The 23,683-nt window shown below is 39.3% G+C and overlaps 1 protein-coding gene across 1 annotated transcript in view; it reads left to right on the top strand.

Annotated features, from left to right (window-relative positions):
• CNTNAP5 (contactin associated protein family member 5) overlaps positions 1 to 23,683 on the top strand; it is an 865,111-nt gene that overhangs the window by 421,510 nt on the left and 419,918 nt on the right. Inside the window, 1 exon segment of the mRNA XM_081095918.1 lies at positions 4,470 to 4,613. Coding sequence (XP_080952044.1) covers positions 4,470 to 4,613 — 144 coding nt within the window.

Here is a 23,683-nt window from a genome sequence, read left to right as displayed (position 1 = left end):
CAGTCTCCAACTCTAATTGTGTTTTGATCTGTTCCTCCCTTTAGTTCTTTGACTAGCTGTTTAATATATGTTGGTGATCCCTGGTTGGGTGCATATATATTAAGAAGTGTTATGTTTTCTTGATGTAGTATTCCTTTATCATTATAACATATCAATCTTTGTTTCTTGCTCTATTTGTTATCTTGAGATCTATTTTGTCAACTATAAGTATGGGTACCCCTGCTTTTTTGTGGATGTTATTTGCTTGGAGAATAATTTTCCACCTTTTTACTTTGAATCTACTTTTTTCTCTGCTGTTTAGATGTGTCTCTTGTAGGTAGAATATGGTTGGGTTTTGTTTTTTTTCATCCACTCTGCTACTCTGTGACTCTTTACTGCTGAATTTAGATTAGACCATTTACATTTAGGGTACTTATTGATGTCTGAGGATTTCTTATAGCCATTTTATCTTTTGTTTTCTGGTAATTCTGTGCCTCCATTGGTTCTTTTCTTTATGCATCTACCTGTTGTTTTTGTTTGGTGGTATTCCATACGTTTTTCCTGTGTTTCCTCTTTTTTTAAGCTATATGTCTTGTTTGGGGAATTTCTGTGTGTGCTTGGCATTAGTTTTATAAAAAGTGAAGTTGCATATATACCATAGTGTTGTTGTTTTTTTTTCCCTTTTGAGTGCATCTGATGTTCATCTTCCTTCGCTTGTTCATACCTGTCCCTCTTCTCCTTGTATATTTTTATTGTCACAAATTATTCCTATTTATGCTGTGAGTTTTTGGCAATCCAACTTATAGCATTATGACCTTATGTTCTTTGTTTCAGGTAGAATAACTCCCTTGAGTAGTTCTTGCAATGGAGGTTTTCTAGTGATAAAATTCCTCAGCTTCTGTATGTATGGAAATGTTCTTATTTCTCCTTCATATTTAAAGGAAAATTTTGCTAGATATAATATGTGTGGCTGGTACTGTCTCTCTTTCAGACATTTGAATATTTGGTTCCACTCTCTTCTGGCTTATAGAGTTTCTGCTGAGAAATCCAGTGAAATCCTGACGGGTTTTCCTTTGTAGGTCACTTGCTTCTTTTCGCTGGATGATTTGAGGATTTATTCTTTGTCACTAATTTCTGACAGCTTCATTACCAAGTGCCTTGGAGAGGGCCTCTTTGGATTGATGTAACTGGGTGTTCTGTTTGCTTCTTGGATTTGAAGATCTAGTTCTTTCCATAGATTTGGGGACTTCTCATCCACCATTTGTTTTCATAGACTATCTGTTCCATACGGTCTCTCTTCCTCTTCTGCTATGCCTATGATTCTGATGTTATTTATTTAATGGAATCAGAGAGGTCTTGTAGGGCTGTTTTGTATTTCTTTATTCTCAGGTTTCTCTCTTCTTCCCTCTGCATCATTTCTTGATTCCTGTCTTCAATATCACTAGTTCCTTCCTCTAAATGGTTGGTTCTGTTTTCTATGCACATCAGCTCACTCTTCATGTATTTAATTGCCTGGTTTATTTCCAGGATTTCTGCTATATTATTTTTTAAAATTTACTTTTGTTCATTGATTTGTTTTTCTGAGTGTGTTTAATTGCCTGTCAGTATTTTCTCACATCTCATTAGATATTTTCAGAACCACAATCTTGAAATCTCTGTCATTCAACGCACATAATTCCATGTGTTCCAGCCTGTTTGGGGGAGATTTTTTCATTTTCTTTCTGGTCATCCTTGTTGTGGTGGTTGTTCATGGTGTTCGCTTTTCTTCTTTGTTTTCCCATTTATCTCTGAGGAGGTCTTTCTACTCTGTTCCACTTGATGGAGTTAAATTGCAAGATTTTTACCCTCTGTGGCCTCACAATTTTGAGCCTCTGTGACTTCTGTAGGGCTGTACAGCCTCTGCTGCTTGGGTGCGAGATTTGTTTTTCCCCTCACAGAAATGGCAACCCTTGACCTCCAAGGGTTCAACCCAAGCACCCCTCCTGGGGCTCAGTCACAGAGGGAAACTGTGTTTCTACTGTAACAGCTCTTGGCCTACAGATAATATACTCCTATAGCCAATTCCAAGGGCAACGGGAGGTGAGACCTGGAAGTTTAATTGGTGGCAGGGCTCTGCAATTTGTTTTCTTTGCCTGAAAGCCTGCAGCCAGGCCCAGCTGCGGGGAGCAACTCTGTAGGGAAGGTGTCTGCTGACTGGCAGCTCAAGCATGCATCTCAGGTCCCATTCACAACAGGCCCCATGGTTCAGACACTCTCTCCCTGTGTGCATGACCACACAGTGCCACCACGCCAGTGGCTACTCCAACGGCCAGCCACGCGCCGGGTTGGGTTAGCCCTCTGTGCATCCACCGGCTGAGGAAAGTGCCCGTGCCTGCTGCTGCCAGTTCCCGGTTCCACTGCAGGAATGCCGCTGTGCTGTAGCCCTGTCCCGCTTCTCTCTCTTCTCCTCTCCCCGCCGACCCCAAGGAGCCCACCTTAGTTGTTTCAGTGTGCAGGTCGCTCAGGCGTGCATTCCTGTTGAGCAGGGACTTCTTTGTTGAATTATCGGTGGTTATTTTGTTTTAACGTTAGAGGGAGAGGATAGATGCGCCCTTACACCACCATTCCTCTGACATCACTAGCAAGAGTTAAGTGTTTTAAATATGTCATGTGATAATTACCTCAAAAATGCAGTGATAATTATATTATTTAATATAAAGTATCTGGATAAAGAAAACAATAACATTGGTAATTAACAAATAATAAAATGTTTAATTCATTAAAATAATTTATAATGAAAATTTTCTAAAAAATAAAATTCACAGGACTTAATTAATGAAGAATATGTGAACTAGGGAAAGAAAATATCAACCTTAGGAACAAGGCCTTACAAAAATATTTTTAAAATAGAAAAGGCACTGGGATTTTGGACAGGAATATGAAATATTTCAAAAAAATATCCATTTTTCTCCAAGTCAATGTGTTAATGAATATAATAAATTTTCAATAAAAATTTTCAACAAGCTATTTTAAATAAAACTATTCTGAAATGAAATTTTAAAATAAAATGAGTACGTATATCAAATAATTCTCTTAACAGAGTAAAGCAATATTAAGTAAAAGTGGGCAATAGGATAAATAAACTTTATTGTATGTTACATGTATAAAGAAACATTTTTTTAAAATAGTGTTGAACTTATGGGGAAAAATATACATTTAACAGTAGCCTTGCGTATATCACTTAGCTATTCATCTAAGGCAGTGGTTCTCAACCTTACTAATGCAGTGACCCTTTAATACAGTTCCTCATGTTGTGGTGACCCCCAATTTCATTGTTACAAATTGAACATATTTAAAGCATAGTGATTAATCACAAAAACAATATGCAATTATATATATGTTTTCTGATGGTCTTAGGCGACCCCAGTGAAAGGGTCGTTCGACCCCCAAAGGGGTCGCGACCCACAGGTTGAGAACCTCTGATCTAAGGAGACAGTCTGATTGGGAGCATACATTCTCCCGCAGCACCCCCAGTCATCAATATAGTCTACAAGTATGATGAAGACAACTTGTCACACCAGTGGGGAAAATAGGGCTTCTCCTCAAATGGTGTTGGGATAAACATGATTCCAGAAATGAATGATTATCTTGTATAATAGGCAGAGTATTCATAAGAGGTCATGCTTGTTTTTAAATAATATTTTCATTACAAAAAGAATTTGTGGTAATTTTTACTGGAACGGAAAGTGGCAAGGAGCACTAGGATCCCATATTCTTTCCAGAGACAATTATTATAATAGTTTTGGTGTGTCCCCTCCAATTCATATGAAATAAGCTCCATTTCTTATTGTTGACCTAATATTTTACATCTAATTATAACTCTTGCATTTTCAATAAATATTCTTCTCATTTTCTATTTTATCACAAATATTTAATACCATTATTGACAATTATGTGAGATTCCATACTATTGATTCTTGATGGTTTTCTTTAAAAAGTTTTTTGGGGGGTGGGTATGGGCTATTTGAAGTTTCCTTTTTTTCATCTTTACTGAACATAATCTGTGAACAACTATGCACATGTTTGTTTGTGATTTTTTTGGGATGTAAATGCAGGTTTTATAGTAGGTCTCTCTGTAGCTGAATAGAGGAATATTTTGTTGGTCCCTTGGCTTCAGTTTGGCCACATTCTCTCAGAGATTTGCATCAGAGATAAAAATAAAAATGTTGATTTTTTTTTTCCTTTCTATAAATTGTTGTTTTATTTAGTATTAAAACAGTTCCAAAAGGAAGTGAGTAGTTTCATAGTTATTTAAAAGCAATCAATTGCAGTTATTTTTACGGGGCTAATCAGTATCCTTTAAATGTGTAATCAAGTGGCAGCTGTAATTACTTGAGCTACTTGGCTCAGGCCTACAGCTGAATCTACAGAAATTCACCCACTTTTCTTTCCTGTTCCTTCAGAGACTGTAACTAAGGTGTTCCATTTTTTTTTTTTTTCTCCTCATAAAGCTTAGTTTTGGAGGAATTCCAGTACCAGGCAAACCTGGGACCTTTTTAAAGAAAAACTTCCAGGGATGCATGGAAAACCTCTATTACAATGGAATCAACATAATTGACCTGGCTAAAAGGAGGAAGCATCAGATTTACACCGTGGTAAGTCGGCATCTTCTCAGCTTGGTGGTTTCTAACCCTTTACACATCCCACCCTTGGCACTCTTCACCGTATGTTTATAATCCTTTTGGAGGCCCCATCCACCTCCATGGAGAGGGGAGGAGATGCAGGGACGGGGTCAGTGTGAATTACTTTACTGGGAGAAACCAAGGCATTAGAGGTGCCTGGGGAATTTCATGTTTCCGGCTATGATTTCTGTGGCAGCTGTGGGTAAGTTTTGCATTCTACACTGGGCCAACATGATTGTCTTTATTACCTGTGGGAAATGAAACAACAGAACCAGTGATTCTATCAAATTGTTATTGTTGATACTTAACATAGGGCATTTTGAACGAGAAGTTAAACTTTTGGTGTTTTGAGATTCCCATTCAGCAAGTAAAATAAACTTTAATCACTAAATATTTCCCCTCTCCAATAGACGGTGAGTTTCCTGCAGAACAGGGCTGCCTTTTTCTTTGTCACTAGAGCATTTACAATGCCTAGCAGGTGCCTTGCACATGGTTGGTGCTCACTAATGCTATTTCCAGCCATACCTGCCGATTTGTCGGTTTCTCCTTCCAGTTCTGTCAGTTGGGGAAGGGGGGGTTATATGTGTACAGCTCTGTGGTTCGGTGGGAACAGTAAAGGTTGTCTCTTCCTCATGGATTGGCCATTTTATCAATACATCATGCTCTTTTCTGTCTATGATCACTGTCTTTCCTTGTTATCACTGGGCTGCAGGGAAAGTCCTGGCCTGTCACTGAACCTTCTCTGATGCCATCCCTGCAGGGACTGGGTGGGGTCCCTCCTTACTGCTGAGTCCTGTCCTAGACATGTGGTCTCCACTGGTCTCACAGGAGAGGCTTCCTAGGTCTGCAAGGGTTGAAGTCCAGCTCCCTACTTAGTCTCCCTGACACCTGGCTGGGAGCTCTGGGCGCCTTGGGGTAGCCTGGCGGGTCGTGGGTGGTGGGGCCCTGCTGTGTCTGTGGTGCTTGGCCTGCGTAGAGCAATTATCATGTGAAGGTTTCTGAGGCACTGTGCTTCCTTTTCCTGGCCCTTTGATGACAGAGAACAGACTTCTAATGTAGATTTTGTCCTACACCAGTTGGTCTCTGGGTTTCTAGCTTCTTCAGCAACAAGTTTGGGACAAATAAGGCCAAAAGAACACCTAGGGAACTCACCCTCTTGTCCTTTGGGCCTCAAAACACTTACATGTACTGGCTTTCTTCTCTCCACCGTTCATATTCTTAGTTCTGTTTTACACATCATGTGTGGAGGATTTTCGTTGTTCTTTGTGGTAGAAATAAGGAAAATCATACTATTTCATCTTCCCAGAAGCAGAAGTTCCTTAACTGACATGCATTTAAAACCCATGTCATTGACAGGAAAAAACGGATTCTCTTTGCGATCTGGTCACTGGGCCATCTGGTCAAACTGAGATTTACACGACCTTTAAGTGCATTGCTTTCCTGTGATGAGTATAAGCTCTAACTGAAATTTCTATTTTGGGGTTCCACAAGTTAGCACATTTGTTAATGTGCCCATTGGATTCCAGCGTGTGAGGCAAGGTTATTTGGGGGAAATCGCACTTGGGTTAAAGTTGTCAACATTTTAAGAAGTTAATGCCAAATGCCTGACTGTTATTCAGAATGTAGAGTGTGGATGATGCTAAGGGGTTTAGTTCCCTGCCTGTGGTTCTAGGAGATTCTGGCCCAGCCCTTGGCTCCGGACAACTCTCCCACCACATGTGCTTAGGCTCCTGTCTCCTCATGAAGCTAAGCATTAGCTTGCTAATGACTCTTCCCCTGTGTCTAGGCCAGGAGACTGGAGCCATGTCATACATACAATGCCATCCATCCCCCAATGTTACGCCCAGGAGACATTTTATAAGATACCAGTTTCACCGAGCTCCACCTGCCAATGCAGTGGATCACACCCGCTAGAAGTGTAGCTTAGGTGACTGTCCTGAACATCAGCACATTGGGAAGGCAGTGCAGCTCTGCTTGATGCAGGGCCTGTTGCAATGCCTGCTGCAGTGCCCGCTGCAGTGCTAGGAGCTGGCAGGGCAATTTGGAAAACAAGGAGCTGAGCAAACATTGCTCACTGTCACTGCCCAGCACCTGAGCTCTTCCTCCTCCAATGCCTGAGCTCGGCTGTCAATCAGGTCCCTGTGGCAACATTCCCGAAGGAAGTCTTCGTAGATATTATGTATTAGAAATATTTTAATCAGATATATTAGATAAGTCACTGAGTTTGTGGTGCAGAAAAAAGAGAAATAAGGAAGGACAAGGAAAAACCCCATGAATTTCCAAATATTGGCAAACTTACCTTTTTTTGTGAGAATCATTAACTAAAAATGTAATAAATGTTTTGCTGAGTTTAAACTACCAAAGCACTTGCCAAGTTTCCTAAAACTCTGCTAGCATACTTTATTCCTCAGAACCTAATTGGTGTTATTATTATTAGGAGGCACAAAGACTCCATTCAGTCCTAATGTACTTGCAAAAAAATCCCAAGAAAACTGTTTTACTTTATAGGTAGACAACCTTTAGTTTTAACCTTCATAATTTAAATGGAAAAAAAAACATATTTTTCTTCCAAATAACTTTCATCACCTTGGTTAAGTGGGACTGTAGATCACTACACACACACACACACACACACACACACACACACACGTATACCCAAGTCTTTTTTCCGCCTTTAGAATTCCATGTGGGAAAAAAATGGTTTGTACTCATAATTACAACATCTTTTATTTCCCTAGTCAGGCTTAAAGTTTCCCCAAGACACAGTATCAACTACAAAGTCAGCTTCGCTCCAAGTCCCTGAGTCACCTCTGTGCTAAGTGAGGACCTTTAAAGGAATGGTGTTTGGTCCTTTTCCAGTGCCCACCGATGCTCTCCCAGGCCCGGCGATTTCAGAGTTTGTGGGAGACTCAGGAGCCAACACAATGCTGTGCATGTATGGTGATGCCCATGCATTACAAAATGTGATGCGAGGCTCCAGGGAACACGGCTGGGCTGCATCCAGCTCCGGCCCCTCCAGTGGCTGAAGTAGCAGTGTCCCCCATGCAATCTGTCATTCCCTCCTTTCGGGACCTGCCCACTCCCTAGAGATTGAGTAGCTGCTCCACCGGGATAATTGGATTTAGTCTTTATAGCTTTATTTGACTATAAGATGATCTTCCACATCCAGAAATGCAGTAAAACTAACAGCTTAAAATAGACATAAAAAACACCTCCCTATTCTTCCTCAAATCTTTCATCCTATGCTAATGTACCGCTATATAATAAACTATCAGGAAGTGAATGGCCCATTGAAATGTGTGTACAGTACCTGTAATGGGTGTTACTGTATAAATAAGAAAATATTGCCCTGCTAGTTTCCTGAGAATGATTAATTTCATACCTTCCACTTCATAATAAATGATGCTTTCTGATTGTTACATCACCTCTCCCAGAGGCAAGGGGAATTCTGATTGTCTAGGAGTTGGTTGGAGTCTCACCAATTTATTTTATTGTTGAATTTAAAATTATTTTTTATTTAAAAAAAGAGCATAGTAAAAATGTTCATGTTAATGTGCTTTGATTTCAATAGAAGGGAAGACAAAATAAAATGGTTATAGTAGAGCTCTGGTTACAAAGCTCCATTGGCTTTGGAGCTAACTGACCATGTCAATTCACTTCTTTGCCTTTGTCTCCAAATAATGGAAATCAAGGCAATGGATGGGCGATGGCCAATACGAAGCATTTACAATGATGCCCACACCATTACGGCTAAAATTGCTAAACAGTCTAGAGGGAAGCAGCACAGTCTTCTCAGCTCACTGCTCCTGGCAGCACCAGAGTAACATAAGGGGTGATGAACTGCTTAGGTTCCTAGTCCCCAATCCATGCTCTCTCTTAAATATCTTAAATGATATTAAATAAAATTAAAGATGTAAAATAGGGACAGTTATAGAATCAAACTGAAAGTGTTATTGTGAAGATTGACTCTGTATTTGGCACAATACAAGGCCCACCACAGTAAGCACTCAAAAAGTTGGACCTGTTATTAAGAAAAATTTCTACTCCTCCATTTGACTGAAGTAGGCATGCAAATGACTTTTTATTTGTCATCTTAGATAGACAATTGATGGATCACATACAATTTGCATTCTATAATCAAAGTAGATTGGAGAGAGCTCATGTTTTACCTCCGGAGTCTGAAGATTAGTTTACTCAAAGACTGTATAAATTATTAAGTGAGTTTTGGGTTAAAGACATTACAAAACTTATTCATCTCATTCATTTGAGAGAATTTAATGACCAGTTCTAGACCAGACTTGCTTAAATGATGTGCTCCTATAAAAATACAGCCTTTAGAAAAGACGTTACCCAGTGGACTGGGAATAATAAACATACTAAGTAACAGTGGGGGATGGGGAAGTTTATTACCTTCTGTATCCCTCTCTCAGTCATTCACCTTATTGGAGCATAATTGTTTATTGGAGCATAATTGTTTATTTCTTGCATTTCTGAAGCCAAAGAAATGCACTCAGAAACTTATAAGTGTACAGATGACAACAGACACACATTCACATCTGAAGTCACACACACACACACACACACACACACACACACGTCTAGCAACCTTTGTCTTACCTTCCTATGACCCAGAAGCTCATGAAAATTGCTCAGCGAAGACTCCCTTGTGTCTAGTGAAGCCTATAATCTCTTGAGCTTGTCCCTGGGATCATGTTTCATCTCTGGGGCCTGCTCTGTGATAAATTATACTTTGCTTTGATGGAAGACATCATTTGAAAAAGCACTGACATATCATGTCTTCTCTCGGAGCACTCCTGCTGTCTCCCACGGCCATTGACCAGCCTGACATTCACGTCACCTGCTTCTACACCCTATGCTCCTCATTCCCTGGAAAAATTATTTCCAAGTTATTAGCATCCAGAGGAGTTACTTCCTTTCTTTCTTTGAAAAAACTGAAATAGTTTCAAGGTCATATGAGAAATCATATGACTTAAGACTTAAAAAATAAAATAACAATAAAATGGTCATCCTCTCTGAAAATTATTCTACCTTATATCAGTGTTATAACTTTCTTTTTGAAGGTGACCTGTTTCATTAGCTCATATAAGGAAATCATTACTTGAAGTTATTAAAAACTACTTTAGAATGCTAAAACACACACACACACACACACACACACATATATATATATATATATATATATATATATATATTCCTGAAAAACATTTGGAATATACAGAACACACAAACAGCAGCCAGATAGAAAAACACCATTCATTCATATATATATATATATATATATATATATATATATATATATATATAATTTTCATATTTTAAATATATATTTTATATAGCATATTTTATATAGCATATTTTATTGAAAGCTTTATATCTTGTTTTTTATGGTTAATATTTTCATTAAATACTTTCTCTCTTTAAATTTTTATTAAAACTATTTAATATATTTATTTATAAGCATCAATACCTCATTTAAATGTTAAATAAATTCACCATAGTTTATTTAATATTCTATCATGTTAAATTTAGGCTTGGATTTTTACTGCCATAAATAATTACAAAAATATATATTTTGTGACTCAACCCATATTGTTTAAAGTCTTTACCAACTTCCCTACCCCCACACAGTGTACAGAGGAACATGAGTCTCCTGCCAGTTTCACCTTATGCTTTCCAGCCATTTGAATATTCAAATGATTTTAATGGGGTTAAATTAAAGTTGGAATGAACTCAGTTTCTATTCAAACTTTCAGCTAATGAGCTGAGCATGTTTATTTTTTCCACAATAATAATGCCAATTATAGTCCCTTCATTTGAAGACATTTTGCTTCAGAGAACTGTCCTATAGACAATGTCAATGTTAATTCCAGAGGACAGTGAGAGGAATGACAGATGGACCTGCCTTTGTATTAGGTCTTATGTCCCTAAAACATCTGTGAGAGGCAGACAGAGGCAGACATTATAATCTACTTTTTATACTAAAGGTACTTATGCTCAGGACTAGGCAAAGTCAATGATATATAGTCAATGACTGAGTCATTCACAGTCTTCTTCCTCTTCTTCTGGAAAATACTACACTATCAGCTTTTGTTATTTTTATTATACATCTATTTTTCCTAGGGCCCTGAATGACTTTCATGTCAAAGTGAAGAAAGCAATTCAAAGCTGGACAGATTCATGAATAGCGCCACTGACCTGGGAATTGAAGACCAATGAGATGTTTCAGAAATGGCCCCTATGTAGTTTGTTAATTGTCAAAAAATGTTCTCTTGGGTGCCTCTTGCATGTAAGAGCTTAGGGGCACAATCCTTGCCTTTGGCAAGAGAAAGAAAAGTGGCAGCAGAGGGTGGAGTGTCTGGGGGGAGCCTAATTCCTGAACCCAGATTGCTGTAACCCTGGCATGAGCTTCTAACTGGTCCCAAAGCTCTCAGTGTGTCTAGTCTCTGGCATCTGGCTGCCAGACTCTTCCTCTGAAGATTAAGGAGATGGATGAGAACCTTGTATAGGGATTAAATGCTTTCTCAGAAACTCAGCCCTCTGTTAGCAATGGCCCTTGTAGTTCTACAAGGTGAATAGAAACTTTTGAGCTTGGGTTTTGAATCCTTCCTAATCCAATATATAAAAGTTTATTTCACATAGTTTCTCACCAGGGCTTCTTCTTTCCCAGCCAGGCATAGACTATCTGCTCTTCCTGGAACTCACTCTATGCATGGCCTCCTCTAAGCCTTTCATTCTGTGCTCTCTCACACCAGCTAAGATACCTTTCTTCATCTTATTTGATGCCCCAACCCCAAACTAGCCATCCTTCTTCAGTACACCCTGAACCATAGGGATGCTCAAAATCTTTATCTGATTCTCAGAGGCAGAGCAGGGTTGTGGAGCCCCCAAACCTGTGTCAACCAGGGAACCTTGAATTTTGCCTTGGGGAGAGGCTCAGAGTAACTGGAAGTCAGGCAGAGAAACCTAGGTTTCAGGGGCTTTGGGACAAACAATTGGAAAGTTTTAAAATTATAAAAATGGAACCACTGTTAGGGTGTACTAGTGTGAGCCCTCTGCATGTCCACCCTGAACGAGTCCTCTCCAGTGGATTGTCTGTGCTAGGAAGTCCTGGGGCCAGGTGCAAACTGGATAAAAGTAGGTGCTACAGTTCATAAGCAGAATCCATGGGTTTAGGAAAATAGTGGCGTAGAATGTGCTGTCACTCGCCATGTTAGTGCCTTTCAGATTCACCTTCTCCTCAGAACTTCTCTCAGGCTCTCAGGTCCATTATACTTTCCTTGCTGTCACCCACACATTTACGTGATATGATGCAACTTAGCACTTGATTCATCATCATCATCAAAATAATGTTTTTGAGTACTTACTGTGTTCATGAATAATGATCCTTGCCTTTAATGGATGAGGAACTTTAACCATTTGTATGCCATAAGTGTCTATAGAAGCAAGCAGTGGACCTTTTTTTAATTAAATTCAAAATATCGTGGCCGTTAACTGGTTAAACCTCTCTGTGCTCCAGCATCCACACACCATTTCAGTATTCAAAATTCAAAGCTGATGCTCTGACGTTGGCCATAACCTTACAGGTGCTTCCTGCTCTCTTGCCCACCAACCATTTTGATGGCCACCCCTCTTCTTCTCGCCGCACTTGACTGTGTGGTTTGACGTGTACTTTTTGTTTGTTTCACCACATTGATTGCTCTTAATAAGTACCTCTGGTTTCTCCACAGCTTTCTGCTTCGCTGCTCTGACTACACCTCATGCCCTGCAGCCTGAGAGGCTGACAGTGCTTCCAAATACCACCTACCAGCCACTGCTCACTATTGGCAAAGTCACAGGCAGCCTACAGGTTTAGAAGGAGAGGTCACAGGGATGTTAGCCAAGCAATACTTAATGAGAGTGTGGGAACTTGACATGAACATTGAAGAATGATATCACTTAAATAATTCCAAGGTGATAAGAAGGCAGTCCATGCAGAGGAATGTCTATGCAAAAGCTCAAGTATTTCTAGGGAACAATATGTTTTATTCCAGTCTAATTGTTTGCAAGAGTTTTTCCTATCACCCTAAGTATTTTGAAAGTTTCACAAAGTAACCTTAGCTTTCTGTGTAACTCACAGTGTTGAATATGTGACAGTAATTATAGATAAAGGTGTTATGTGTTGAGAAAGAATAGGATCTTCATTTTTTAAATTTTTCCTAAATATATTTTCACTGAGAGAGTGAGTGGAGAGAGAAAGAGAGAGAGAGAGAGAGAGAGAGAGAGAGAGAGAGAGAGAGAGAGAGAGAGAAACATTGATGATGAGAAAGAATCATTGTTCCGCTGCCTTCCTATTGGGGATCCAGCCAGCAACCCAGGCATGTGCCTTGACCAGGAATTGAATCAGGACCTCCTGGTTCATAGATCAAAGCTCAACTATTTAGCCACACTGGCCAGGAAGGATATGAGCTTGAAGCCAGTAAGGTTAAACCTCAGAACTACTGCATAATAACTATAGAATCTGGATATAACAGTCAATCCTGAGATAATATAGGCCTTGAATCACTAACAGTTAATAACAGTGTCACAATTATATTTATTACCCCATTTTGCTCATCATTTCTTATTGTACGTTCCCCACAAAGAAATAGTTCTGTGATTGTGTCTCTCCTCTTCTGTAAATAGCCTTTTGCAAGTGCAACACCGAAGACTGCAGATCAGTGATTACTAAGATGTTAAGGACACCCACCTCCGTAAGAATATAATGAAAACTAGGTACACATTTTATTTTGAATAACATTTTAGGGGCACAGAGATGTGCTGAGGCCTCCATGAACCACAATCAAGAGCTTCAGGTTAAACTTTGAATTAGGAGAATAGTAGATAAAATTAAATTTTTTCTCCATTTTTACAAAACCCTAATCATTTTATGTAAGTGTTCCTTGTTCAGTCACCAGGACCCTGATTAAGCAGTTCCATGTGGGCTAGCTGGGCTATGGGCTACTTCTCAGAAACTCTCACCTTCTTTCACAAGATTTAGAGGACACCCATATCTGCCATGGTGCAGGTTATTTGAAATGGAAATTTTTAATATAAATATTGTTAGCTAGTAGAAGATGCTTAACTATTAAAATGTTGTAAGAGGATTGTGAGGGGTTTAGAAATATCAAGTACAAGAAGTCAGGTCCTTCCTCTAGATGAAGAGAGTATATTGAAGAAACTAATGCCCAAGAGAGCTCCCCCTGCCCACCTCCCAGGCTGAGATCCAGGGAGTCATGATTGCCAGGGGAATCATGCGGCCCACAGACAGCAAAGATGCTCGCCAGAAAGCATAGTTCTCAGCTGCCTGTGGAAGCTCACCAATGAGGAGTGTGGGCTGAGTGCACACCTGGAGCTCAACTCTGGGGATCCACTGGGCTCCCACTGACAAACACTAATGGAGGAAAGGGACCCGGGTGGGAGGGAAGTATCTCCAAAGGCGATCCCCAACCCTGCAGTGCCCCTCCATACCCTCTACTATAAAGCCTAACTTTTGGCCAGGGCACGAAAGAGAAATGTTTATAGGGTCCAACTCCAATAGCAACATCAGGACAAAGAAGCTGGCTTTGGAGCTAAGATTCAGAAAGCTAACCTTTTTTCTTTGAAAATTTAGATTAAAAATTAGATACCTTGGACATCGACAAGAAAGGGTTGGGGACACAAAGGGAGGCACACACATGTTCATGACTCAGTGTAGCCTGCCACAGCCTTAGGCAATAATGGCATGTCTCACAAAGGTGTGAAATACAATTTATTTAACTCAGTCACTACATATTTGCTTAATAAAAAATATAGTGGTAGTACAACCACTCTCTTTAGGCATCTATGTACGGAATTATATTAGAGAGAATTTCTTGTCCTCAAAGATTAGGGCCCTCTGGAGTAGACTTGCTTTGGAAGTACCCAAACAATTTACCACTGGACACACATTGTGCCAAATATGCATATGCTACAATTCTCACAAAACTCAAATTATACCTAAAGGTTTTCTCATGCAGCTTGCTCCCCCTCTGCCTTTGAAATTGTTTTAATTTCTCACTATTGTTTTTGTGTTTCATCTAATACCTTAGCTGAGCTCATCACTCCATTTCCGTCATCCCTCAGGATTACCCGTTCTTCCCGTGGCGACCTTCCTAATGACACAAGAAGTCCCAATTTCCCCTTGCTTCAGCCAAGAAAGCAGGTCCTTTGAGAGGCATTCATATCTGCCCTCACTGCATCAATCCAATCTGTCTTAGCTATTTAAAAATAATATGTTTAATGCAAATTAAAAGATTGTCTATGCCTGTAAGAAAGTAGCTCAGAGACCAGAATGAGGTTGAGAGGACACATTTAGCCTCCAGCGCTCACATCTGATGTGTCTGGTGGAAATGCACATTTGAACGGATTTGGGATGGTGGAATGCCCTAAAGCCCACGATTCACTTGAGTTCTGGGCGCTGCACGGTGAAGGCCTGCGAGCACAGAGTTCTGTGAAGATTGCTGCGGCAGCCACAGCTGAGGATCGCACTGAGAAAGGACCACTCAGTGCCAGCTCCCCGAGGCGAGTGGGGCTCCGGCTGCACCAGCAGATGCCCCAGTTTTCTAGGCAGCCTTGGATGCGTGTTCCTCATTCCACATGCCTGGGCAAATATAATGCTTCACCCTGGAAACAGAGTAATGACCCATTCCACATGCTTTTAGTAAACTGGGAAGCATGTGAATGTATCAGACTTTTAATTCAGTGTGATGAGCACCGAAAAGAAGTAGGACAATCTAAGGATCTTTTCTTCATGTTTTTACCCATAAACCTAAGTGTGATAATGAGGGATTGGCCTTCTGTGCTGTGTTGTCTGATTTTGGGGGCTAAAGAGAGATGTCCTGCAGCCCTCACACCCCCTGTAGGGAGCAGTGGCCCTGTGTTTCGGAGAGCCAGGAGGTGATCAGGGCAAACGCTGCTCTGGGAAAACACAGGAACCCCAGCCCTCTCAGTCATATAACTAAGCAACCAATGGATGAACCCAGAAGTATTTTGAAAATAATATACAATCCTCATTTCCATTAAAAATTGATGTTTACACAGTACAGGAAATTTTGGTAAAAACAGAAAAGTAGAAAGAAAAAAAGTACCCGCTTGCTCAACAAAGCCTACCACAATATTATAAAAATATATGTTTTTTAGTCTTCATTTTTAAAGGAATATCTTTAAATATTCTTTGTCCACATTTCCTTTTCTTATCTGGACACCAGTCAGATTGGCTTGTAAGGCCCACTGTGATGGCCTCATTTTGTCATAATCACCCCTTTAATGCCCCCATCTCCAAATATGGCCTCATTCGTAGATACAAGGGGATAGTGCTTCAATATTCAGCCCATAATACTCACTTAAGATTTATTATCTGGAGACCACTTACTTTGCTAGTATCAGCTACCTATTGCAGAGGTGCAAAAATAATTTTCCTCTAGTCTTTCTAAGTTTTATTTTTTGATGGGTTAATCATGAAATTAACATGAGACAGCTTAACAGGAGGAAATGTGCAAAGTTACCACATGTGTACACACGGGGTTACACAAGGAAAGGAAACTCCAGAACACACTGGCCGTGAGGCTCATGTGCCATCCTGGACTTCGGAGAGGGAGGCGGGGCTGGGACCTCAAAGGGAAACCAGGCAGGTGAGAAAGAGCCAACATGTGGTCGACGGTCCCGCTGGCCGCCAGGAACCATGGCCACGGAGGGTACTGACGCTGCTGGATCCCCCCGTCTGCGTGTGGTTCACATGTGCTGAGGGGAGCATGCGGGGGCTGCTCCCTTCCTGCAGCAGGTTCTTCTACCTGAATACCTTTAGGCAGGTGGTGGTGGTGGGGAGGGGGGTATCAAAGGTTTTTTCTAGTTTCTTGCTTCTTAATAACCAGCTTAAAGTCAATATCTCAAAAGGCATATGTTGGGCTGTCAAATTCTGCTCCCCTTTAGTCTTGCCTTTTTAAGTTTGAATAAGAAGTTTCTGATCCGGAAGGTAAATGGGTAGATTGCTCAGTTCAGCATTGTGTCTCACTTCCAGGGGAATGATGCAGGTGGGCTCCTAGCCTATATTGCAAGTAAGCAATCAGGTGCTCAATAGGAGGCACTTCTGTAGAAACAAGATAAAAACAAAGGTTAGCCCTAGCCTGTCTGGCTCAATGGATAGAGCGTGGGCCTGTGGGCTGAAAGATCCTGGGTTTGATTCCAGTCAAAGACACATGCCTGGATTGTAGACTCAGTCCCCATAGAGGGTGTGCAAGAAGTGGCCAATCAATGAAGATCAATGATTTTCTTTCATCATTGATGTTTCTATGTCTCTCTCCCTCTCCCTCTCTCTGTCTCTAAAAATCAACAAAAATATTAAGACAAAACAAATAGAGAGCACCCAAAGGACTTGTATGCATGCATATTAGTATAACCAATGGACACAGATGCTCGGGCAGTTGGGGCTTGCCCAGGGTGGGAATGGCTGGGGGAAGGGGGGAGTCAATCGGGGATAAAGGAGACATATGTAAAACTTTAGACAATAAAAAAAGGTTAATGTTTAGAGCAGATTATAAATAGCTTTTGAGCCTGAGTCATTGACAGTGGAGAGCATTTCTGATGTCAGACTTTGCCTAGAGTACCTTTAGATTTGGGTCAATTTTTCTCTTCTCAAGTTCCCCAAGATATTGTGATATTTCTATGCCTGCCAGAGGTTGACTTCTTTACTCACCTGGTAAGGCTGCTGTTGTTTTCCAAGGCCTTTCATAGTCATTCTTGTTTCTTCAGAGCATGAATGCTCCTCTCAAACATGACATTCAAGCAAAAGTTTTGTTAATATAACAGTTTCTGTGTATGTCATATTGCAAATAGATTATTATTAAACTTAGGCAAATGACCAGATTACTATGAAAATAATACTCACTGAGTTTTTAAATTCTGGAGGGATAAAGTAGGGAGAAAATGATAAATGTTTTAATTCTGCTTAAAAAGGTATAATTTATCGAATTGCTCTAAGTCATATGTAGTTTAGGAGAAACATGTTTCCTTTTTTCTGGAAAATAAAAGGTTAAAAAACAATCAAATATTTTAAACAAAAAGTCTTAAAAATTATAATCATCTTCATCAATTCATTCAGTCTCATGTAATTAATTCCTATTTATCTTTCTCTCCTGTTACCAGTTTTATGAATCCAGTTTTTCTTAGAGTTTGGCAAATCTTCATCAGTTTAAAGGTATGATCTGAAAGTTTATCAGAAACCTGTATTTTAGAATAAGTCAGAGACCCCTCAGTGGATCCTTCTAAAGATGAAACAGATTTGCAAAAACACCAAAGCAAAACAAGAACTATCTTTAAATGACAAAACAAAAACACCTTAGAATGACATGGTTAAAGGTTTAAATACAATGAAATTTAAAAAAAGTTTTTTTGCTTTTCTTTATAACACACAACATTCTGAGATAACTATAATTGCAATTGAAAATATTATATCAGGACATGTCAGAAATTTAGAAATTTCATATGATTTTTTTAACATATACTGATAGTATTACCCATGTAAAAATACTAGAGGCCCGATGCATGAATCCATACATCTGTGGGGTTCCTTGGCCTGGACTGTGGGGTTGGGCTGAAACTGGCTCTCCGACATCTTCCAAGGGGTCCTGGATTGCAAGAGGATGCAGGCCAGGCTGAGGGACCCCACTGGTGCATGAATGGGCCAGAGAGAGATGTGGGAGGTTGGCCAGCCAGGGAGGGACCACAGGAGGGTTCCAGGGTATGTCCGGCCCATCTTGCTCAGTCCAGATCGGCCAGACCCCAGCAGCAAGCTAACCTACTGGTCAGAGACTCTTCCCTCTGGTTGTCAGTGCATGTCATAGCAAGCAGTTGAATGGCCTTAGCATACCATTAGCATATTACCCTTTGATTGGTTGAACAGCCAACCAGATGACCACTTAGCATATTAGGTTTTTATTATATAGGTACCCTGGAAGTTTTTCATCATTTACTTTACAATGCTGCCTATGCAATTTAATTCACCAAATACACCTAAGTAGTTTAATATTTCTCTTTTATAAGAACAAAAAAACTAATATTTTGAGGTATTCCAGGTCAAGGAAAGACTTCATCTAAACTTTGAATTTTGAGAAATTTGTCAAACATATTACAAGGTTTGGACATTTGACTAACAAGATCACAGATCATTATGAAACAATATTTAATTAGTCACTTAACCAAAGTGACAATAAAAGATTTCAAAAGACAAATAAAAAAGGTTGAATTATTTGTTATCAAAACTAGTTTTTACTATTGACGAAATTCAGTTTTCCTAGTAGTCAGGACCTGATTACGACAACATAAAGCACAGAAAATTATTTTGGTAAAACACAGAATCTTTGCTTCCTAGGCAGAAAACTTTATATAATTTTATTATGAGTAAACCAATCAGTACAGGAAAATTGTCCCTTTAATAGGGAAAGACGAAACCAAACTCTAATTTTGCATGACCTTACTTTTGATATTTAAATTCACTTAATTAAATTCATTTTAATCTTATTCACCTTATCGCCCATGAAATTTTCTTTCTAAAGATTCCATTTCATAAGCCTTCTACAACTTTTGTTGTAATTCCCTCAAAAATAGCATTTCCATAATTTATACCCTCTTTTACCCAAAACATACATTAATTTCATTTCATCTTAATTAGAAATTTCAATCATTAGAAACCTTCATGCTTAGTAAAAAAAATAATAATAAAAATAAGAAATTAGCTTCTTTTAGACTGGCCTTGAAGTTGTTAGGGACTCTGATGCTTGGATCCTTATGGTTGGCCATTCTTACCCTGTTGCTTCACCCTGAAGGTACCACAGGCTTCCAGAACCATGGGCCTTCCATCCACATGCACAGCTACAGAAGAGCAAAAGGAGAGAAGGCTAAAGCAGTGTCCTGCCTGCTGAGAGAGCACCCCTCAGGGAGCCTCCCAGGAAGCCCCACACAATGTTTCTGCCCTGCCTTACCTCCTGGGCCAGACCCAGTCACCTGGCCACTAATACCTGCAGGGCATGCGGGGAAATGTGGTCACCCAGCTGACCATAAATTGGAGTTCCTCTACCGGGAAAGGCAAGGAGATTTGACTTTGAGTCTTGACTAGGTTTCTCTGCCAAAATCTCTTTGAATACTAAGGTCAGAGTATGGCAGTTCTCACATAAGAAATGAAAGAATTTCTATTTCAGTGTCACAGTAGGAAAGCCCAATTCTAACATCACCATTATAGCAAGGCTCTAGATTGTGCTGTCCTATATGGTAGTAAAGCCATATGTGGGTATTGAGCATTGAAATGTGGCTAGGTCAAATTGAGATGTGTTATAAGGGTGAAAAAATCTCAATAATTTTAATACAGACTGCATGTTTAAATAATATTTGTATATATTGAGCTAAAAAAACAATATTCAAACTAAGGTTAAGTTAATATGTTTCATTTTACTTTTTAAAAATTACTTATTTAATAATTTTATATCAATACATTATTTTTAGGTATATAACATATATAACATAATGACTCAATATTTGTATACATAGTGAAATGATCATAAATCTACTTAAGATTTTTTTCTATAATTCTTTTTCATGACTACCAAAAAGTTTTAATTGGATATATGGCTTTCATTATATTTATATTAAACAGATTTTTAAATGTCTTTATTGTTGAAAATATTACAGATGTCCCCTTCCCCCCAACCCCTGATTGAGCCCCTGCTTCTCCCCTCTCCCCAGGCCTTCACTCTGCTATTGTCTTTGTCAATTGGTTATGCAGGTATGCATGTAAGTTCTGTGGTTTGATGTAGACTATCTATTACCACAAATTTACATAATGTAGTGCATGCTCTATCTTTTCAAATCATTTTCATTAGAAAAACTTTTAATGTTTATATATAGTGATAATAGCAATAATCATAATTACATATGATTCTTGCCATCTTATAAAGCATTATTGATGCAAATGAAATGCTGAGTTTTATAAAGTACTTATTATTGAGCTACAAATGTACTTAGTTTTCTAGGCTAATTGGTGAAAGTTGCTCTTCACACTTATTTGCTCTTTTTCCAATCTCTACCCAAGAACCAAGAAGCACACACTGTGTTTTGATATCTCAGAACTTTTGTTCCTCACTAAAGAGAATGTGGTCATAATAGCACCAATGTGTGCTTATAGAGTGGACAGTCGCTTTGTGTGTGGAACAAGCAAAGTAGTTTAGAAAAGAAAGTTTACTCCAAAGGAAAAAGTTCACACACACACACACACACACACACACACACACAAATACTGTCTTCCTTTGTCCTTATACTACTGTAATAATTTGTTACCTTGGCGGTGAGTAGAATAGACACACAACTAAAGATTGCAGTAGAGGGAACATACAATTATGGAATTACTCAGAAGTGGAAACCATTTGAAAAATAATAGTCAAATGAGGGTTTCATAGCTAGCTGCTTCTATCCCTACTTAGATTAATGACTATTTTTCCTCAATAATCCACACTAATGCCCTTGATAGTAGTTACTAATCCTGAATATTGCAATGAAAGCTTTTAAGTGAAATACTTGGAAAGCTATTTCACCAACCTTCTTCTTTGTAATAAATTAAACATTGAGAAAAATTTAATTATGTAAATAAAAATAGATATACTTCCACTTCCTAGATACAGTCAATATTTTACAAATTAGCTCTGTTTTATACCTACCTATTTATTCAGGTCTACTTATATGGGCAAATTTGTATCCTGTTTCCTTTATTTGGTATTATATTATAAACAACTTTATGTTTACCATAAACATTGCTAATAGTGATGGCAAAAGAGTATGTCATGTGGAAATAGCATAATTTATCTAAGTATTTCTTCAATTTTAGACCCAGGTCTTTATTATTACAAATAACAATGCTTATTGTATAAATCATAGTCCAATGTCAAATTATTTCCTGAAAATAAATGTCTAGAAGTGAAAGTTAAGTACCAAAAAATATTATTAATATTTTTAAGCTTCTTAATTTATATTTTATATAGCTTTGCACAATATTTAGTGCAAAAAATAGCGAATGTTTAGAATAAAGTTATAGCTTTATCCTGTGCCTTAAAACTAAGGGCTTATCACTTCAATCATGGGTCTACTTTTCATGACTTTCCATTCTCCAATTCCCAAAGTCTGGATTTTATTTCTAGGTAAAAGGAGCTCTCTGCAAAATCCAAAAACTCATATGGGAGTGTTCATCTTTGATGTAAAGGGAATAAGCACAAAATAGTCAGAAACAGAGACACACACTGACAGGAGGAGCAGGAAGTGGGAGTTGGTAGGCCCAGGAGAGGCAAAGGCAGGAGAGAGTCTCTAAGGCCAAAGGTGGTCTGTGGCTCTCATTGGAGCTCCATTTACTGGTATGTGTAGGCAGCCAACTCACAGAGGGTCAGAGGAGAGGGCTGTGTGAGGGAACACCTGCGAGCCTGCCCTACGTTTTGGCCAATGAGTAGGCATTCCCTCCAATCTAAAGATGCTTCTCTCCTGAGTGTCCCACAAATGAAAACCCAAGGAAAATTATTTCTATCCTTGAAGTTTTTTTTTTTTTTTTTTTTGGCAGAAACAAAATGTTGCATTGTATAGATTAATGACAAACAACTAGTCTACCTTAAATTTTAAAAATGCACTTTTTGTCTTCTCACCCTTTAATCTATTCCTGCTCACAACTCCACTCCTTGCTACTTATCATCCCAAGCACAGATCAAATCAAAAAGGCACCTTTCTCACTCCTGGTGAATGCTGTTCCAGCAACAGACTTCTCTCCAGCATTACTGACAGCGCGGTGGCATGGTCCCCGTCCAGAAGCAACGCAAGCTCCAGGAGGACAAGGGTTGAGCCCGCCTGTCTCTTGGGCTGTGTCCTTCCCACTCTTCCCAGCAGGACCTAGCCGGGCCCATGTGAATTACTTAATACGAATCTGTTGAATAAATCAACTCGAGAATGAAGGAGCCTATCTCTCCACAAACATAAAAAAAAGAGATTTATTTTGGTCCCCTCCTCTCCCTAGTTTGTAAATTGGGAAGACAGCTTTAGTTCACACTGCAGCCTTTCCCTTACATTTGCTGACAGATGCTAGTCAGTCCTGATAGTTTGAAGACAAATCAAATTAGAAATGGTTGTACTCATTTGGAAAATCAAGAACTGGCTTTGAAATCTTTTCCCACAAATTAGATTAAATCAAGAGCATTCCCCTACAGCTTATAAATGCTTGATTGGCTTTGTTTTGGTGCCTCATAATTGAAGCTCAGATTTGCACTGCTAACTTTTCTCCCACTCACCAGGGAGTTGCCATGTCTGGATGATGATTAAAAAAAACACAGCCCCAATGGAAATGCTTTATAAATAACAGCTCAGCACAGTGATATAACCCTTGGAAATGTCACATTTAGGAGACTCTAAAGTCAGTCAAGGCAAGCAGAACTTCAGCTGGGTCTGCTGCATTCTCTTGAGGCCTAAAAGTTTGTTTTCTGCTCCTCCATATCTGACATATCATCTCCACTCACAACTGAAGGAAGGGATGTACCAAGAGTTGGCTGTAGAGCACTGAGGAGTCCCAGTGGGAGTAGGCTAGATGCCCATCCATCACCACCCTTGCCCACCAATGCAGTCCCTTCCTCTAGCTACTGACCTGACTGCAATCAAACTAATTCTACCTTTGGTCAAGGCCTATTCTCAATCTGTTTGTTGTTAATTTAATGTTGAACAAACTCAAGAACAGTGGATACTTTGCTAGAAATCAATGATAAGGATTTATTCAAGGGTCTTAGGGTTTGCAAATTGAAAACACCACCAGGTGATACACAGAGTTTTCCAAAGAAGAAAGAAACAGTGAGGGTTCTTAGGATGAATAATATATTCTTGAGAAGAATCAGGCCAGCATTATCAGCCTCCGGATTGGCCTGAGATGGTGATCCTCCAGATGACTTGTGGTCTAGATCACAGATGTCAAACGGCCCTGA

This window comes from Myotis nattereri (assembly GCF_964212035.1).
Source record: "Myotis nattereri genome assembly, chromosome: 7".
Taxonomy (NCBI): domain Eukaryota; kingdom Metazoa; phylum Chordata; class Mammalia; order Chiroptera; family Vespertilionidae; genus Myotis; species Myotis nattereri.
This window is presented reverse-complemented; position numbering and strand designations above follow the sequence as displayed.